This window comes from Plectropomus leopardus, chromosome 1 (genome assembly GCF_026936395.1).
Source record: "Plectropomus leopardus strain MGB_pleo_1.0 chromosome 1, ASM2693639v1, whole genome shotgun sequence".
Classification (NCBI taxonomy): domain Eukaryota; kingdom Metazoa; phylum Chordata; class Actinopteri; order Perciformes; family Serranidae; genus Plectropomus; species Plectropomus leopardus.
This window is the reverse complement of record NC_142176.1, coordinates 24,085,493-24,102,382: the sequence shown is the minus strand read 5'-3', so window position 1 is coordinate 24,102,382 and position 16,890 is coordinate 24,085,493. Positions and strand designations below refer to the sequence as shown.

At 38.1% G+C, this 16,890-nt stretch overlaps 2 protein-coding genes across 4 annotated transcripts; one reads left to right on the top strand and one right to left on the bottom strand.

The window, feature by feature from the left end:
• Positions 1-405: 405 nt before the first annotated feature.
• LOC121945350 (phenazine biosynthesis-like domain-containing protein 1) lies at positions 406-5,378 on the bottom strand. Its single transcript, XM_042489482.2, has 10 exons — positions 5,194-5,378; positions 4,753-4,852; positions 3,352-3,450; positions 2,568-2,677; positions 2,358-2,387; positions 2,130-2,218; positions 1,891-1,982; positions 1,213-1,296; positions 866-928; positions 406-674 (listed from the first exon to the last, which is right to left on the bottom strand). The coding sequence occupies exons 1-10, from the start codon at positions 5,275-5,277 to the stop codon at positions 562-564; spliced, it is 864 nt and encodes a 287-aa protein (XP_042345416.1). The 5' UTR covers positions 5,278-5,378; the 3' UTR covers positions 406-561.
• Positions 5,379-6,085: 707 nt separating this feature from the next.
• hnrnph3 (heterogeneous nuclear ribonucleoprotein H3 (2H9)) lies at positions 6,086-16,766 on the top strand. Of its 3 annotated transcripts, none has more exons than XM_042499489.2 (11): positions 6,086-6,195; positions 7,742-7,834; positions 8,275-8,430; positions 8,778-8,921; positions 10,755-10,893; positions 11,757-11,956; positions 12,887-12,982; positions 13,370-13,485; positions 14,603-14,738; positions 15,491-15,547; positions 15,653-16,766. In XM_042499489.2, exons 2-11 carry the CDS (start codon positions 7,747-7,749, stop codon positions 15,730-15,732), a joined length of 1,212 nt encoding a protein of 403 aa, XP_042355423.1. In that variant the 5' UTR covers positions 6,086-6,195; positions 7,742-7,746; the 3' UTR covers positions 15,733-16,766. The 3 variants fall into 3 exon arrangements, with proteins under 3 accessions (XP_042355423.1, XP_087934468.1, XP_087934475.1); XM_088078342.1 differs by lacking the exon at positions 6,086-6,195 and adding an exon at positions 6,197-6,315; XM_088078349.1 differs by lacking the exon at positions 6,086-6,195 and adding an exon at positions 6,375-6,512.
• Positions 16,767-16,890: the final 124 nt, after the last annotated feature.

Below are 16,890 nucleotides of genomic sequence, written 5' to 3'. Positions count from 1 at the left end.
TTACCAACCTGTAGTGTGTCCGGTAGTGTTGTCAAAAATAACGCAGATCAGTTCTGAATATTTAAAACTGCTTAAGTACTCATTTTCTGCAGAATCGATACACCGGTACCACCTGCACTTTCTCGTTCTCTCATATTGTTCATGTTTACTACAGTCGCTCTGCTGTTCTACTGCTCCGCTGCTAACCAAGAAAACAAAAGTTGTAATCATATTATAGCCTTGTTATATTTATCTTTTAACTTGTTTCCCCTCAATGCCAGCACTTCCCCAAGGTATTGAAACGGGTATCGAATATCAGTATTTTTCAGGGAACTGTGTCCGAGTTATACATTTCAGTTTTGTGACGCTGGAGTTGGCATACTCAGTGATGTTTTAATATTAGATTGACCAGTCAGGACAATAATCTATTGTTTTGTTGTTTTTTAATATATTTACATTTTTTATGTAAACCATCTAATTTTTCTTGTTTTCATCAAATAGTAGAAAGCCTGTGTCTCCTGTGTGCGGGTACGTAATGACGTCTCATCACCCCCAGCTCGCTGTGCTTGCATGTGCTTGGAGCTACAGTGTGATTGTTCCCTGCAGCACAGTGACGGTCTGTCCAGCTATGTTGATTCGTCTGTCGTCTCTCACTTCTAGTTCCAGCTCCCCACCTCGCTTGGAGCACTGGTAAGCTACATGAACACACAGAGGAGAAAATATTGATGTCTGATTTCATTTCGTTTATCATGGGACACGACACCAGTCATCAAGCAAATGACACGTCTGTTTTTGGTTTACCTCTGCAGTTAAATTGTACTAGATTAGAGTTTGACAAGTTTCGTATATACTCAAACATTTATGATGAATTGGTTAAATTAATTACCCAGCATTTTCTTCTTTCCCAGTTCCTTAGACCAGTAGCTTCCCAGCACGGTGTGTGCAGAACCTGCAGGGACACAACAGAATAGAAATCAGGAAAGTTTCAGAATTTAACATTTCAAGACACATATTAAACATTTACCAACAATTAACTGTGGGAGTGCTACTAATCTGGCACTGTAAATGTTTTGGTATTTTTGCAAGTGGGCTCCCTGTTGTCTGTATGCAAATGTACTGTACAATTTAAACCATTTGCAATATAATTAACCCCACACTGCAACCTGACCAAGATTAGTAGTAGTAGTAGTAGTAGTAGTAGTAGTAGTAGTAGTAGTAGTAGTAGTAGTGTACCAGTGACAGGATCCTCAGGGATGCCATTCCATGGAGCAAAGTATCTGGAGTAGAAGTCGTATCCTGGCTGGCAGTCTGGGGATCCTATTGGCAGATAACAAATACAAATTGATAAACCACAACTTGTAGTTCTTACATAGGCCTGGTTTCAGCAGTGTTCAGCAGTCTTATTGATGGCTGACTGGCAGAAACCTTCCACAAACAGTGAGCTGTAACATAGAGAGACAGAGAGAGAGTAATAAAGGGTTAAGCTTGCCATATTGGGCAAAAAGCAACTGTAAATTTTATTTTATTTTATTTTATTTTTGCAACTTTGGCACCACCGTAAATTTCCGCCAAAGTCCTCCAAACTGACTTTCAAAAGAAACACATTGATTGCACAGTTTCACTTAGTAGACCTTCATCAGTCAGTTTGCCTGATGAAGGTCTAGTTACCGAGACATTGCCATGAATTTATTTATTTTACAAGTTAGACAGTGTGCAAGAGTTTGTTTACAAAGTGTGTCCTGCTCATCCCTCTCCATACTCCTTTTTTTGAAATACACGTGGTAAGTTTTCTTCTGTTGTGAACCACTGTAAATTTGAAATGACTGCATGTGGTCAGTCCAACAGGTCATACACCTGCACAACAATATCTCCTTGGTCTAACCAAAGGATCTAATGTTCATCTCTTCCTACCTTTCATGGTGAGAATCAGTCCTGCAACTCTTCCACTCCTCTCACTGTTCTGAAGAGCAACCGTGTCAACCGTCAGGTGGGTCAGCACTGACCTGCAGAAAACACACATATGTAGCACATAAAGCAAAGTCACAAACAAACCTAGCAAGTCACTTGTGAGGGATTTAGGAACCACTGTCCATTAGTAAATATAAATGACTATTGTAGCCTACTGTGCATGCGTGTGTTTTGGTTGTAACCTGTCACAGCTGTCAGACAGTCGAACCAGCAGTTTTTTAGTGTTGGAGCTCAGATGAACATCCTGGATCGGGAGGTTTCCAACTGCAGTCTGTATCCCACATACAGAAGCAGGGACACAGTTGAACAAGCATGCACAAAACACAGGAATGAAATCACACTGGTGCATGCTACACACATAGAGGGGTTCATGTGGACAGTGAGGCAGAAAGTGTAGGAGTCTTACTGACCTTGATGATGTCTCTGAACTCATTGGCATCCTGAAAAAGCAGGTTTTAGGAAAAAAAAAACTGTTAAAGTAATATCACTTTATCTCCTCAAATACTTTGCAAAGTTACTAAAAACCTTTTGGAAAATCTTATAGTAATTAAACTGCAGATTCATGCATTGCCATTTCCTGCAACACTGTCCTGATGTGTGTATCTGACCACATACTGTACCTGCTTGGTGGACGGGTTGAGAGGAAAGTCCATGACGTATCCTTCCCCCTGCTGGATGACAGCCAGATCTCCACTCCTGGTCTCAAACACCAGTGTGTGACTGACATTCTCTAACAGAGGTAATATATACACATAGGACATTATGCTTGTAGATTAGCACTGTTGGGTAGTAACTTGTTAACATGTATTAGTTCTGAACTTAAATAAAAAAATAAATATAATCTGTTACAGTAACTAAGAATGTGTAATTAAGTGGTCAAAATGTTGATGACTGCAAAGGGGTTATTTACATTCAAATATGTTCTTTTTGGTAAAAAGCTCATATGTTCAGTAAAAACAAAGATTTTGTTAATGGAAACAGAATCAGTCACAAAAGAGAGCTCGTCAAAAAGTAATCAAATAAGTAACGTCACTTTGATGAAGTAGTTACTCATATATTTAACAGGGTTACTTGTAATATGTCAGCTATTACATTTCAAAAGTAACCTCCCCAACACTTATGATAAACGTGGTTTACTGACGTGTTTACATGTAACTGGGGGTGTGTTTGCTAACAATACTTTATCCTCTCTTGTTTTTAGCTTTGCTGTGTCCATCACATGGAGGAACGTAACGATGTGGGCAGTTTTATTGTCAGGTAAATCATTACAAAAGTAACTCTGCATGACTCTCAGTTAGACTTTATGGTTTTCTGTGTCTCTTTCCCTGTGTTCCACATCAACTAATGCATGAACTGGATCATAATTAGAAATGTGCGTGTATATGTATTTGCTTTGTAACTTACGATGGTTCCTGAACAGCACTGCTGCAGAGGCCAGAGTGGCATGACCACACAGATCCACCTCATTGGTCGGTGTAAACCATCGAAGTTTGAAGCGTGATCCTGTTAAACATATTGTCAGACAGTTGCTTCAACACATATAGGACTTAAAGATGTAGTCTACACATAACTGTACACAGAGCCTAACATGTAACTTATGAATACATGCAGTATACTGTAAACTAGCACATAAACTGTAAAAAAAAACAAAAAAAAACTTTAGGTGCAAATACAGTATGATGTTTATTAATCAAATGAAGCCTGAGAAATATTTAAGTTCTATTTTTATATTTGGTGAGTTTATTTGAAATATTAGTGTTCATTTTAGAGATCCTTAAGCTGTGCAGAGTTAACACTGACATTCCTCTCTATGCAGTTTGTGAAAGAGTAAAGGCATGCTGCATTTTTAACTGACAGCTCAATGAATTGTTTTCCCATTCCCAACAATGCAAGTCTTAGCTGTGTGTTTGACATTGTTACCTGTCAAACTGCTGAGGACAGGTGTTTTTTCTGTATACACAGGGGAACATTTTACCTCAGCAAACTGCACAGAGGTCCACAGCTGTGTCTTTTTGTCTGCAACCAAAGTGTCTTTAAAGGAATACTTTACTGCCCCAAGTGACCATTTGTGTATCAATGTACCCCAGGTTACGATAAATTCGTAAAGAAAAAGCTTTTTTCGTATACATCTGGTGAAAAAAGAATCCAAAAGCAGAGAAAATTCTTGATGAATTTAAGTCATAGGGGTCCATGTTTAACAACAGCAAAACTATATAAAAACATCTGTTTACAAACTCTCACACAGCTTGTGCAATATAATCCAAGTCTCATTTATTCAGTTGTATGCTCAGTACTTCCCAAACGGCCAGGTATTTCCCACAGGGAACTGAACAGAAAGTAAAACTTATCTATTATCTACATCATTTGTTTTTCATTACATGAGATCTGTCTGCTGTTCTTTATGTACTGTACTCATAGCTACACAGTATGTTAAGTTGTCACATGTTTTATGCAGTATATTAGGTAAAGCCAATGTTGCCATTCTGAAGACAAATGTTACAGCAAAAATGGCCTTTTCTGCATTTGACATTTATTAATTTAAGGTTAAGTAAGTGTCACAAAGACTCTTGGCCACTAGCAGGTATTAATGTCTTTGTTCTCGTATTGTTTAAAAAAAGAGCCACTTTGTTCCTTGCATTAGATTTATCCCCAGTAAAACATCCTCAATGATACATGGGTTGTATATGGGCAAAGGATTATAAATGTATTGGAGTGAATTCTTGTAATGAAATGCTAACCTGTCCCACACATTTGCATTTCTGTTGAATCTATCTGACAAATACAATTAACCCTGTATTATCTGACCTGTGGTAAAATTGTCAGAGGGGTTGCTCCTGGTGATGAAAGCTGTTTCTGACAGGTTAATCTCTGCTGCTATCTTCTGATACAAGTCATCACTCAGTTCCTGTTAGAAACACACACGTAATACACAAACACACATCTTCTGTGGTGACATGTAGTCATTGTACACTGAGAGACATGCACATAGAGAGATAGACTTAAAAAATATGTCAAGGTTCTGTAATCATGTGACATATGAGCAGCTAAAACAGGTAAACTAAACTGACTGAAAATGCCCCTTTGATTATGAAACACTGCGAGGAGCAGCTGTGATCGTGTAACAGACAACCAAATACACAATTTAGTAGCAACAAATTGAAGTCTAGATATTTTTAAGCCCTGATGCACACCGCTATGGGTTAGTCTGCATTATCACGGTACCGTACATTATTTATTGTTACTTACATGCATAAGTGGACAAACTGCCGCGGGGTTTCCCTTGAACGGTAAATTAGTGAAGGCATCCACAGTAATCACTGGAATCTGCATTATGGTCAGACCAAATGTGAGAGCGGCTTCAAACTGAAAGAGTCTCTCGAGAGGACAGTGGGGTTTGACACAGTCGGTCCACTGCTGTCGATGGACTTTACTCTTCAGTCTGTTTGGTTTTAGGTTCAGCAGGCGCCCCTCAGCGTCGCCTCCTCACTGGCTGCCACACTTGCAACCAGTGTTTCTCAGTGAATTCACAGCGCCCGTGTAGCGTTCAAAGTGATCTGCCTCCAGAGGCATCGATAAGTTCAGGTTTTTTTTTTTTTAATCATGTGCACAGCAATAACAGGAAAACAGTCCACAACTGAGTCTAAGGCTTAAAATACTGCGAGGTAAACGTAGGGCTAAAATATGAAATATGAGTACAGTAACATACATTTGTTTAGACAGTATTGCAAATGAATAAATTAATGTAGGAACATATTTATTCCTCTGGGAAGGGTCTTGATTTAATTTTAAAAAATTTAAAAAAAAATCCCTATCCAGCCCTCTATTCTGACAAATAAAGTACAGTATTTTAACTGTAAGGAATACAAATTGAATTAACATATTTCATTACATTAGCCTATTCAGGAAGTAATTTTGATGTTAGAAACGCACGCAGGCTATTCAGCAATCTTCAGTGTAATATTGACTAATTATTTGTTTTGATAAAACTTAAAGAAAATAACATTTTACACTCCTCCTCTTATCATCACAACATCACTGTTGTTGTTTATTAGTAATAGGTCATTTTTAAGATCATTTAAAGATAAAAGGGCCAAGCGTCATCTCTGTGTGCGCGCGCGTGCGCGCTGCGTGCGTGTGCGCGTCCGTGCGCCCAAGTCTCGCGACAACATACCTGAGCGGGTTAGCTGGAAACGGTAGTGACACCTGAGGCTCGGGACAGGAGCAGGAGACCGGGGACGAGAGGCGACTGTGAGATAATTTCGTCGTTTTCTGACTTTTTTAGCTGACGTCTATCATACTCCCGTCCGGGGATGTATTTTTACTCCCGGCGACGGCGTACGACCGTTGGGAATTGAACTAGTGCGCCCTGTACGTTTGACCGCTGTCAGTGTCCTACACTTAGCAGTAGCTGTTAGCCTGTTAGCTGCTAATATCATCAAGCTAACATTAGCACGTCAGCCTGACAGCAGAGAGACGTTAGCGTCTCTAGGAAACACAGACCGACAAATACTCTTCTGTGGTGACCTGCAGAGAAGTAACGTTACCAACGAATAAATAGCGTCTTGGTAGGATATGTTTGGAAATGTTTTAGGGGGTCGCAGTTCAACTGTGGTTACCGAAGCTAGCAAGGCTCTTGATTTGTCCAACACTTTGACACACAGTTGGAAGGAGGAAGTAACAATCGTTAGCTTGTTTGACTGCAGTGACAGCTGCTGTAATATCCATTTAAGTGCTAAATTATCAGATATTTCTCAGAGAGGTGTTGTTATTGCTTTCTGTTTATAATTCCGAATATGCTGTTTTCGTCTCTGGCACTTTGTTAACGGCAGATTACAAAACTGTTGTAGATGGCACAAATTAAAGCTCGCTGCAGAAATAATGTGCAATGTGTCATTACACTGATGTCTGTGAATGTTATACATATTTTATTTTCGAAATCTACCGGTCGTATGTACATTATCACAAGTAACATGGCTTTCACATTCTATCATTGTTTGCTATAAGATGGTAATACAAAACTATAACTTTTGCACAATTGTGCTAAAGTCTTAGGCCGACTTAAACTCTGTTATTTTAGCAAGGTTATAATGATCATACAATTTTATTTCTCAGTAGTGTCTTTACTAAAATACAACCAGAACATACAGGGAATACCATACAGTATTAAAGATACAGTTATTTAAGAATAAAAGAAAAACCAAAACTTTAACAGTGAAGATGCAAGTATTGAGTCTGCTCGCTTTCCACTTACCATGTCTTGAGCTCTTTTGGGCAAACAATATGACATTAACTATACTAATCTTGTGGTTTATTTAAGTAAACTTCAAGATAGTCTACCCAAGGGAGTTCAAGAGGTGTTACATGTAAAGGGACGTCACAGTAAATGTTGACTTCAGTCTGAAGAAGTCATTTTGTTCTGACTTTTTGGGTGTTTAATGTATTGTACATGTACTCTGTATTCTGTATTTATATCTTTATAAAAGAGACTGAGAAGGAAATGTTTATATATAGATCCTCATTTCAACTTTGCTAAAAACAAGTCTATGATGGCCTAAGGCTTTTCCACTGTCCTGTGTTTTCATTAGAGGTATCTGTACAGATAATGCCCAGAATTGTGTTGTGCTTAAACTTTGGGCCCAGGACTCCACACACTGTGAAGTGATATTAGGTCAGGGAAAACTGGAAGCACAGCGTTGTTTAATGATGACTATGTCATGGACTAAAGCCAAGTTTCTGTGTTTTATGTAAGTATTATTGACACAATAATTTAATGTGTTTGCTCTTCCTGTGGCAGTGAGGATGTCTTTGAATGAAGAGGGTTATGTGGTTCGAATCAGAGGACTACCATGGTCCTGCACACAAGAGGAGGTTGCCAGTTTCTTCTCTGGTGAGAATGCACTCACATCTTTACAGCTTAAAGCATGAACTGTGATAATAAGTCTGACTCACTTGCTGCACTGGCTTGTGCTGCAACATCAGGTTGTTTTTTTTCCAGGTTGTTTTTTTTTTTGTTGTTGTTTTTTTTTTGCATAAGTGGAATCTAGCCATCCTCCTAGACATTTGATTTGTGACTGTTTCCAAGAGTCATTTCTCCCTCCTACAACCTGTCCTGTCCTAACGTAACCACGTGTGTTTTTCAACTTTTTCAGAGTTGTTACCTCATCTTAATGTTTCAAAGTTTATGACCGTAGCCATTACAGAGCTCCCAACAGCTCAAATTAGATGGGATCCAGTTGTACCGTCTTGTTAGGTTTTCGTTTATGACAGGAAATGTCTATGTGCAGGCATCCTTTTAAGGAAATCTCAATCAATCTCACTTATTTACAGATTGTGACATCGTTGGGAAAGTAAACGGAGTGTGTTTCACCTACTCTAAAGAAGGCCGTCCCAGTGGAGAAGCATTTATTGAGCTGAAAACATCAGAGGATTTCAAGAATGCCCTTGCTAAGGACCGTAAATACATGGGACACCGATACATAGAGGGTAAGCATTACTGATCACAACAGGCTGATGGACCAGTGAATGTTTATCTGTGTCGACTTTCTCTTTGAACAATTGCTGTATTATATGGCACAGATAGAAACTGTCAAAATGCAACTTACTCTCTTGTTCTCATTAGTGTTCTGTGTAGATGTCACTTCTCGTTTGTTTGCTATGCGTGTAAAAGTTTGTCTTTGGCTCACCTGTGTTGAACTCCCCATACAAATAGACATTTTCCAGCTTGTGGTGTGTGTTTGATAAGCTGCAAACTCCAATGGAAACAGTTGTTTAGATTAATTGTCCTCTCAAATTTTGACACGTGTCCGTGTCCATCTGTGTTTCTGACTCAGTGTTTAAGTCGAACCGTAGTGAGATGGACTGGGTGCTGAAACGTAGCGGTCCTGCTGACTATGACAGTTGCAGCGGCTGCATGCTGCGACTTCGAGGCCTTCCCTTTGGCTGCAGCAAGGAGGAGATTGTTCAGTTCTTCTCAGGTACATGAATATTTAAGCTTCTGTATCTATTATTGACTCATACTGATATTACACTGTTTTTGTTAATCTGGAAGATAGTTCCTACAAAAATGTTGTAGTTTTGTAGAGGTTTTTTTGGTGATTAACACTACAGTTTGCTAAAAAAAATGTCAGATGCATGTAGGCTCTGCATACATTTCACTCAACATTTGATCAGTTTTTATGTATATTGCTGCGTCACTTAAAATCTCTGTATAGGCTCCAATAAATAAAGCAAAGAAATAGTACCAGTGAAATAAGGAAAAGTCCTACTAGTCTTAAGGGCCAACTGGAGCTTAAAGCCTAACATGTAGAATTCTGAAAGTAGTGACTTTAAAATTATTTTAGTGGAAAGTTTATGTAAGTTTGCACACATGTAGAATAACAGTCATCTTAACATTTACTGGCTCTTTTTTTAAAAGTACCTTGATATTAGGAGGTGTGGCTTTTATTGTATCATGAAAAATTCAAACCACTGCCAACTGCACTTTGAACAGTGCCTTTAAGTTTGCTGATCAACCCACAATAATACACCACAACATAAGCATACACTGATATTCAAAGTCCATTGACAAGTTTGCCAACACTTAAAAGAAAACTTCATTCACAGAATGGCCGTCATTTGTAAACCAATTAGGTGTTACCTTGAATTTGTGAGCAAAACTTTTTCTCGCAGACCTCCATGGAAAAGTTTACATATTTACTGATGGGAGACCATGTTTAACAACAGCAAGACAATATCAAAACATCAGTTTACAAACTCACGCACAACTTGTGCAATTTAATCCAAGTCTCATTTATCCAGTCGTATGCTCAGTACCTCCAAAACCCATGCACTTTCACTGAGAAACCTTGGTAATGGAGTCTGGCTTTGAAGAGAGCGTAGTTAAGTTTTACTGTTGTTAAACAAGGCCTCCAGTCCATCAACAAATCATCAGGTTCTCAGGTTTTTGTGGAGGCTTTATTCACAAATTCAAGGTAACACGGTACATTTAACTGGTGTACAAATGGTAATTAAGTGGATAAAGTATTTAACATTTTTTTTTCAATTTTGGCTTCATCTTGTATTACAAAGTATAAAATGATTAAAAAACTGAACTTTAAGTCAGTAAACATGTCTTTGTGTCATGGCCCAAGGGCCTAATGTATGTTTTTTCTCGTAGTATAGTCATTTTGTGTCTAATAATTAGTTTAAGTAATTTAAGTAATTAGTAGTATGCTTCTTACTATCTTAGTGTCATGTTAATATTAAATTTAGCATGCGTGTGCTGTATGACCTTGATATCATGTGTCCTAAATGGAAGAATAATATCAAAGATAGGATGGGCTGGGCTGGTTTGGCTGAGGGAAGACAGTCCCATGATGCTGAAATAGGCTCGTTACTGTGATAATGTTGACTGGCAGCCTTTATTTAAAATAATCAACGCATAAGAATTATGATTATGGGCCAGTGTCTTGTAACAATAATTAATAATCATTCTGACCCAAATTCAGTGATGTACCAGAGAAAATATTTGGTCTGCATTCTCTTTAATCTTGTAACTGCTGATTCCATGTCAGTATTTGTTTCGTTTCCCTGCTGGGTACCTTCTAAATTTAAATTCAGTCCTCTGGGATGACCCTTTCTAATACAATCTTATATACTACAGCTGATGTTTATTCGCCTTCATGACACACATATATATATATATATATATAGTGTACATAAATATTAATCCTGAAATCTCCAGTGATAAAGTGGGTGTTGTTCTATCTATTCTATACATCTATCAGTCTACCTACCGACCTATGTATTTATGTGTGCTTGGGTTGAAGGGTTGAGAATCGTGCCAAATGGGATTACTCTGCCAGTGGACTACCAGGGGAGGAGCACAGGGGAAGCCTTCGTGCAGTTTGCCTCAAAGGAGATAGCAGAAAAGGCTCTGGGGAAACACAAGGAAAGAATAGGGCACAGGTGGGACAGACGGGAAAGGGTCGGGCTGGACTGGGTTGGGTTTCTATTGCAGTATTTCATGGGTGGTCATATTAGAGTAATTATGGCATTAATGGGATGGGCTCTGTTATGGTGGAATGATAAGCATGGGTTGGTGTGCTATAGTAATTATGGTAAAACAGTAATAAAGTGGGTAAATTGATTGAATGGGTCATGTGATATTTATTAAAATGCTAACGGGATGGGTTAAATGGGTTTATGTATTGTTATAATGGTGACATGCTGAATAATTGGATGAAAGCTCATGTATCTAATCTGTATATTAAAGGTGGTGTGAGTATTTTATGCCATACACAGTTTTGATGTTAGTCTTCTAAGACCTTGGAGCTCTATTTAATCATACAAGAGCAACATTTGGGTATATTAGATCATTTTATTGGCACTTCCTTTATATCCTCCTATACACATATTTTACAGAACTGTGAAAGAGGGGATTAAGCGTAGAAGTATGGCAGAGGTCAGTCAAGGCAGCGTCTACCATTAGAGCATAAAACTTTTTTCTGCATTTTTTTAATCATTAAACTGATCAATGCAACAACTTCAACCCCTGTAAAGATTTTCTTTACTGTAGGAAACAAGAAGTGAGGTTGGTATAGAAATTCTTTACTACAGCCCTAAGCCCAGCTGATGATGAGATTTAGTTTAGATTCAGTCATTCAGACCCAGCTCCAGGTTAAAACTACACATACCACTACTTAGAATACTTGTATTTGTGTGCTGATGTTATCTTTCTGTAAATCATATCTATGTATGTAACCTGAGTTAAGCCATTTCTATTCCCTAACCGTCTGCCCCCTCCATCTCATGGGCATCTCATATTGCAGGTATATAGAGATTTTTAAGAGCAGTCGCAATGAGATCAGAGCCTACTACGAGCTGCCCCGGCGGGGAATGGGAGGACAGAGACCGGGGCCCTACGATAGACCAATGATGGGGGGGGCCAGGGGAGGGTTTTTTGGGCCTGGGCCTGGTCGCGGTGGGGCTCTGATGGACACCATGAGGAGTGGAGGGGGCTATGGAGGAGGTAAGTAGCTCTGTATTTATTTATAAAACAATATTTTTGGCTGCAAAACTGCAATACTTTAGAGCAAAACAGTGATAAGTAATGTTTAGGAATGTCTGGATAAAGTTTTTATGCCCCCAATCCCGATCCAAGTCATTGATAATGAAGATGCCAAATCCTGAATCGGAAACTTGCATTTACATTGGTAATACAGCTGCACAATTCACACTTCAGGTACTTTAAAGTTATTAAAATAATCCAGTGTATGTGCTTATCTGTTTAACTTTTACTGCTCTGCAATGCAATAAAAAATGTCTGCATCCAAACAGTTCCTAAGGGTTTTTAAATTTTATTCTTCACAAAAATAACAAACTAAAAATATATTTATATGGCTCTTATCACCATTCCACTTAGTGCATCTGTTGTTGTTGTTGTTGTTGTTGTTTCCAACAAAATAACTAAGTTAACAAACTAAAATATGTCTTAAGAAAAAGCTCTCAAACCCACTCAGTACAGCATTTAATAAAAGTACAGAACACTAAATGAGTATTACAATCACAAGATAAGATAAGATAAGATCCTTTATTGGTCCCACAGTGGGGAAATTCACAATATTAAAGCAGCTATGAGGTATGAAGAAGTATAAGCAGTGAAGGAAACAATACAATAGTAAAAAAAAATAGAAACAATTCCAGTTAAAATCTTGTGGCAAATTAAGTTGAACATGAAAGCAGTCAGTTTTTACTTATTGGATAAGCAGCAGTACAATAAAACCCAAATACCTGTGTATTTCGGCAGTCAGTTTCATTATTTCCTCATTTTCTGAGCTAACAGAAAACAAAGTTTTATTATTGAGTTGACTTGTTATTCATTTGTCATCCGTGTTGCGGAGCAGTTTGTGATGCGACAGAATGAACCCTGCCTCATTGTGTCGTGTTTGTCTGTGTTCAGGTTACGGTGGCTTTGACAGCTACAATGGTTTCAACAACTACTGTTTTGGCAACGGCATGTTTGATGAGCGAGTGAGAGGAGAGAGGGGAGGAAGAGGTAAAGTCCAGCATTTACATACCCACTTCAGCATTTGCAAATGCTGAATAAACATTTGAAGCACTCTGTTTATACTGAGTTTAGCCTACCTACTGAAAGTCTAAAATGTCTCTCAAAATTCCCCCATGTTCCCTGGTTTGCCACTGTTGATGTGAACAGATAGAGTTAGGATTGGGTTTTGTAAAGCAGCAGATTACGACCTTATTGACTAGCTTGTATAAAAATTCACATATTTACCAGGAAACTTTAATAATTAAATTGTATTTACAGTGTATTTTTCTTATCTGTTATCTGTTATTTGTTCATTATCATTAAGTAAACAACGAGTTGATCTGTACACGATTACTTCTCTTCTCCATTACTAATCTGTGATGTGTTTTGGTGCAGGCATGGGAGGCCACGGTTACGGTGGTCAAAGTGATGTTTGTTCAGGCTTCCACAGTGGCCATTTTGTCCATATGAGGGGTTTGCCTTTCCGTGCCACCGAGGGAGACGTCGCTAAAGTAAGAACACACAAACACTGAGACCAGGGGCCTTATTTATGAAACAGTACGTAGGATCCATACTTTGGTGAAGTCCTACATTTTATTGTATACATTGATTTTATTGTATGTTTCTAATGGTTGTAGTATTTTCAACTCAGTACTCTGTTATGTCTGTTTAAATTTTGGAAGCCTAACCAGGGACGGGGGTTGCAGATCAGCCTTGGCTAGAAACCTGTATGCAGAGCATCTACTTTGTATTTCTTATGACGCAATGTTTCATGCATTTGTCGCTCTCATATAAACACGTTAGTGAGTAAGTGCACATACACACTAAAGCCAAGAATGATGTTCAGCAAAAAAAAAAAAAAGAAATTAGGGGTGTGCCATATCATATCATTCATGATAACACTCAATATAAGTTTTATTATAATAAGAAAAATCACATACTTTTTTGCAGTTGGGTATTCTTGAAATCAAAAATTAAGAATTCTTATTCTTACTTATTGCAAAAGTACCATGAAATATTGTGATATTATTTTAAGGCCATATTGCCGACCTCTCTCTGCCATGCATACACCTGCCAGTGTGCAGAAATGTGTCAGCTCTAAAAAAAAAAAAACCCAAAAAACAACCGCCACCCACCTTTTTCTTTTGCTGATATACACATTCTGTATAGTCTGTGTAAGATGTGCCGGGTGAAGTGACTGGAGAAGGCGGAGAGCGTGTTTGTGTATGTGTACAGAAAAAATGTCACATAATGATAAATTATCGTGGGTCATACTGTACCTACTGGTTTTCCACTGTATTTTCATACTAGAATAGATGGTACATAAATGGTATGATGGATTTTAAATTGTATTCTATGTGTTATTTTTAAAAGGTCTTAACATTTCATTGATTAACGCTGCAAAAACCTGTGGCAGTCAGATCAAAGACCCGACTATTAATTTAGATCAGTGACGTTTCTGTGGCTGTCTTCTACTTTTGCTGTCTTCATCCTGTGTGATAGCGTTGGTGCGGAAGCTCAATAAGCTCCTACATTTGAATAAACACTGAATGTTTATAGTCATGAACAAACTTTGTGACTTCATGCATCCACACGTATTTGTGTATATGTCTTTCTTTGTGTGTGTAGTTCTTCTCTCCTTTGAATCCACTGAGGGTCCACATCGACGTGGCTCCTAACGGCAAGTCGACCGGAGAAGCAGATGTGGAGTTTCGCTCCCATGAAGACGCTGTGGCAGCCATGTCCAAAGACAAGAACCACATGCGTATGTTCTCCCTTTTCCCTCTTCACCTTGTCTGTCCTAAATCCTCAATTTTAGATTAAGTGATTTTATTGAATTAAATATGATAATCTTTTTTATTGGATTAACTTATATTAATAAACCATGAGTTTCCTCAATGCAGATTTTTAAATGAAGTAAATAATTCACTATAGTAGAGTTAGAGCATTAGATTTTGTTATCATGGTTATTTAAATGTAATTTATGGCTCTGGTAGATAGCTGCCAGTGCGCCCCGTTAATTCAGGTGCATACTCCCCTTGTTTCAGGAAAGCAAACAATTTTTTGGTGTTGAAAATGTATTTGAAAAGCTAAACACCAACAAATATCTTTTTTGAATACATTTTGACTTTTGGACTTTACAACGTTCTGAAGTTATTGGAAATGTTTCAGATACACAAGTTAAAAACTATCCTATGCCGCAGCCACCACCGCTGTCTAATTCTGCCAACAGTATAATGTTAACAGTATTAGTGTAGCTTGATCTTCATCTGCAGCTGTGCAGAAATACCAGGTTTAAACCAAATGAACAGGCATGCGAAAAACAGCTGCACAGTATTTGAATGTTGATTTGCAATTCAAATGTATGAATGTCAGCCTTATGAATGAAACCTCGCGCCGTTCGGTACAGACTTAGATTGTTCTCAAACTGGGAAATTAAGCAACTGAATTTACATTAAACAGCAGGGGGAATACAAGTTCTTCAACATAAATGGTGGTTTGATGTTTTCTCCACAGAGCATCGCTATATTGAGCTGTTTCTGAACTCAACAGCCAGTGGAGCCGCTGAAATGAGTGAGTGTTCATTAACTTTTATGATGAAGTCTGAATAAAAGTTGGGCATGAATTCTTTAACTCACAGTCATGAGGAACTGACCTATCTCTTTAAAACCCTCTAAGGTCGTGGCGGCAGCGGTTACTACGGTAACTCTGGAGGCGGCGGAGGCTCCCGGAGCAGCGGGCTGCGAGGTTCATACTGATGATGTCATCCCACTTTTCCGATCCATCCTGACCGTTTGTCTCGCGTCTCTTTGGGCCACATTTACTCAATTACTTTTTCTAAGCAGAAGAGCTGATCTGAGGTCAGTCACTTGCTCTTTTTCTTGTGGGGTTTAACTCAAACTTCGCCTCCGATACTAAAACAGACCAGATACAACCTGACAAGTAACTATTATAACACCATTCCTGAAAGCATATGAAGAACAAAACAACTCGTCAACATAAAATGTTGGAGCTGTTACAGGTGCTGAACAGTTAATTGGTCACATGGGAGACTTCTTGTTTCTTATAGATATATTTTTTTAAAACAATTGGTTATTGTAATACAGGTTTTTAGGATTTCTATTTAAAGTAAGTTTTCTCAAGTTATCTGATAAAGAGAAAACAAACACTTTTTTTTCCAGAGTTTTGAATTGCATTGAGAGGGCGATAGCTAAATGTGTTCCAGTTTTTAATGACTTTATTGAGATGCACTTTTGTTTGTGTCATTTGACATCTCACTGTTGGCAGGAGATCTTTGTTATCTTCATAGGACAGAATAACAGCTGTGGGAGTGAGGAGATTAGAATAATATTGTGCCACTCTGCTGTCGAGACTGAGAGTGGTCAGCTGATGAAAACTGTGGTCTGACTGAGATAATGTGTTGAGGTGAATGATGCTCTTTGGGAGGTGGAGCAGTGAGAAGCACGTCATAATTTAACAAGCTTCGGATTTAAAACAATTCAATCTAAATCTTTGTTTCGTCTGGTTTACACTGACTTTCAGCAGAACATTTGACCGTCCTGTAAAATACAGATTCACAGATCAGGTTTTCTGCTTAGAAAAGTTTGATTATTGTGAGCCAGTGTGTTTTTTTATGAATGTTTTCACAGTTCATTACAGAATTTAAGATTAAGTTGAATATTATATTCCCCTCTCAAAGAGTGGAAGTAAAATAAAGTCTCTATATTTGAGCTGTAAGATAGCTTATGCAGCTGTTGTACATTTTGCCTAATAAATTTTATATTTAATTCTCTTTCGGTCTCCTTGGCTGTATTTTTGTAAGGGTTGTGAATATGTCTAATTAAGAAATACGTTTAAAACTTTTTTTTTTTTTTTTTTTAAACTTAAGCGCATGAGGTGTGCAATCGAGAAACAAA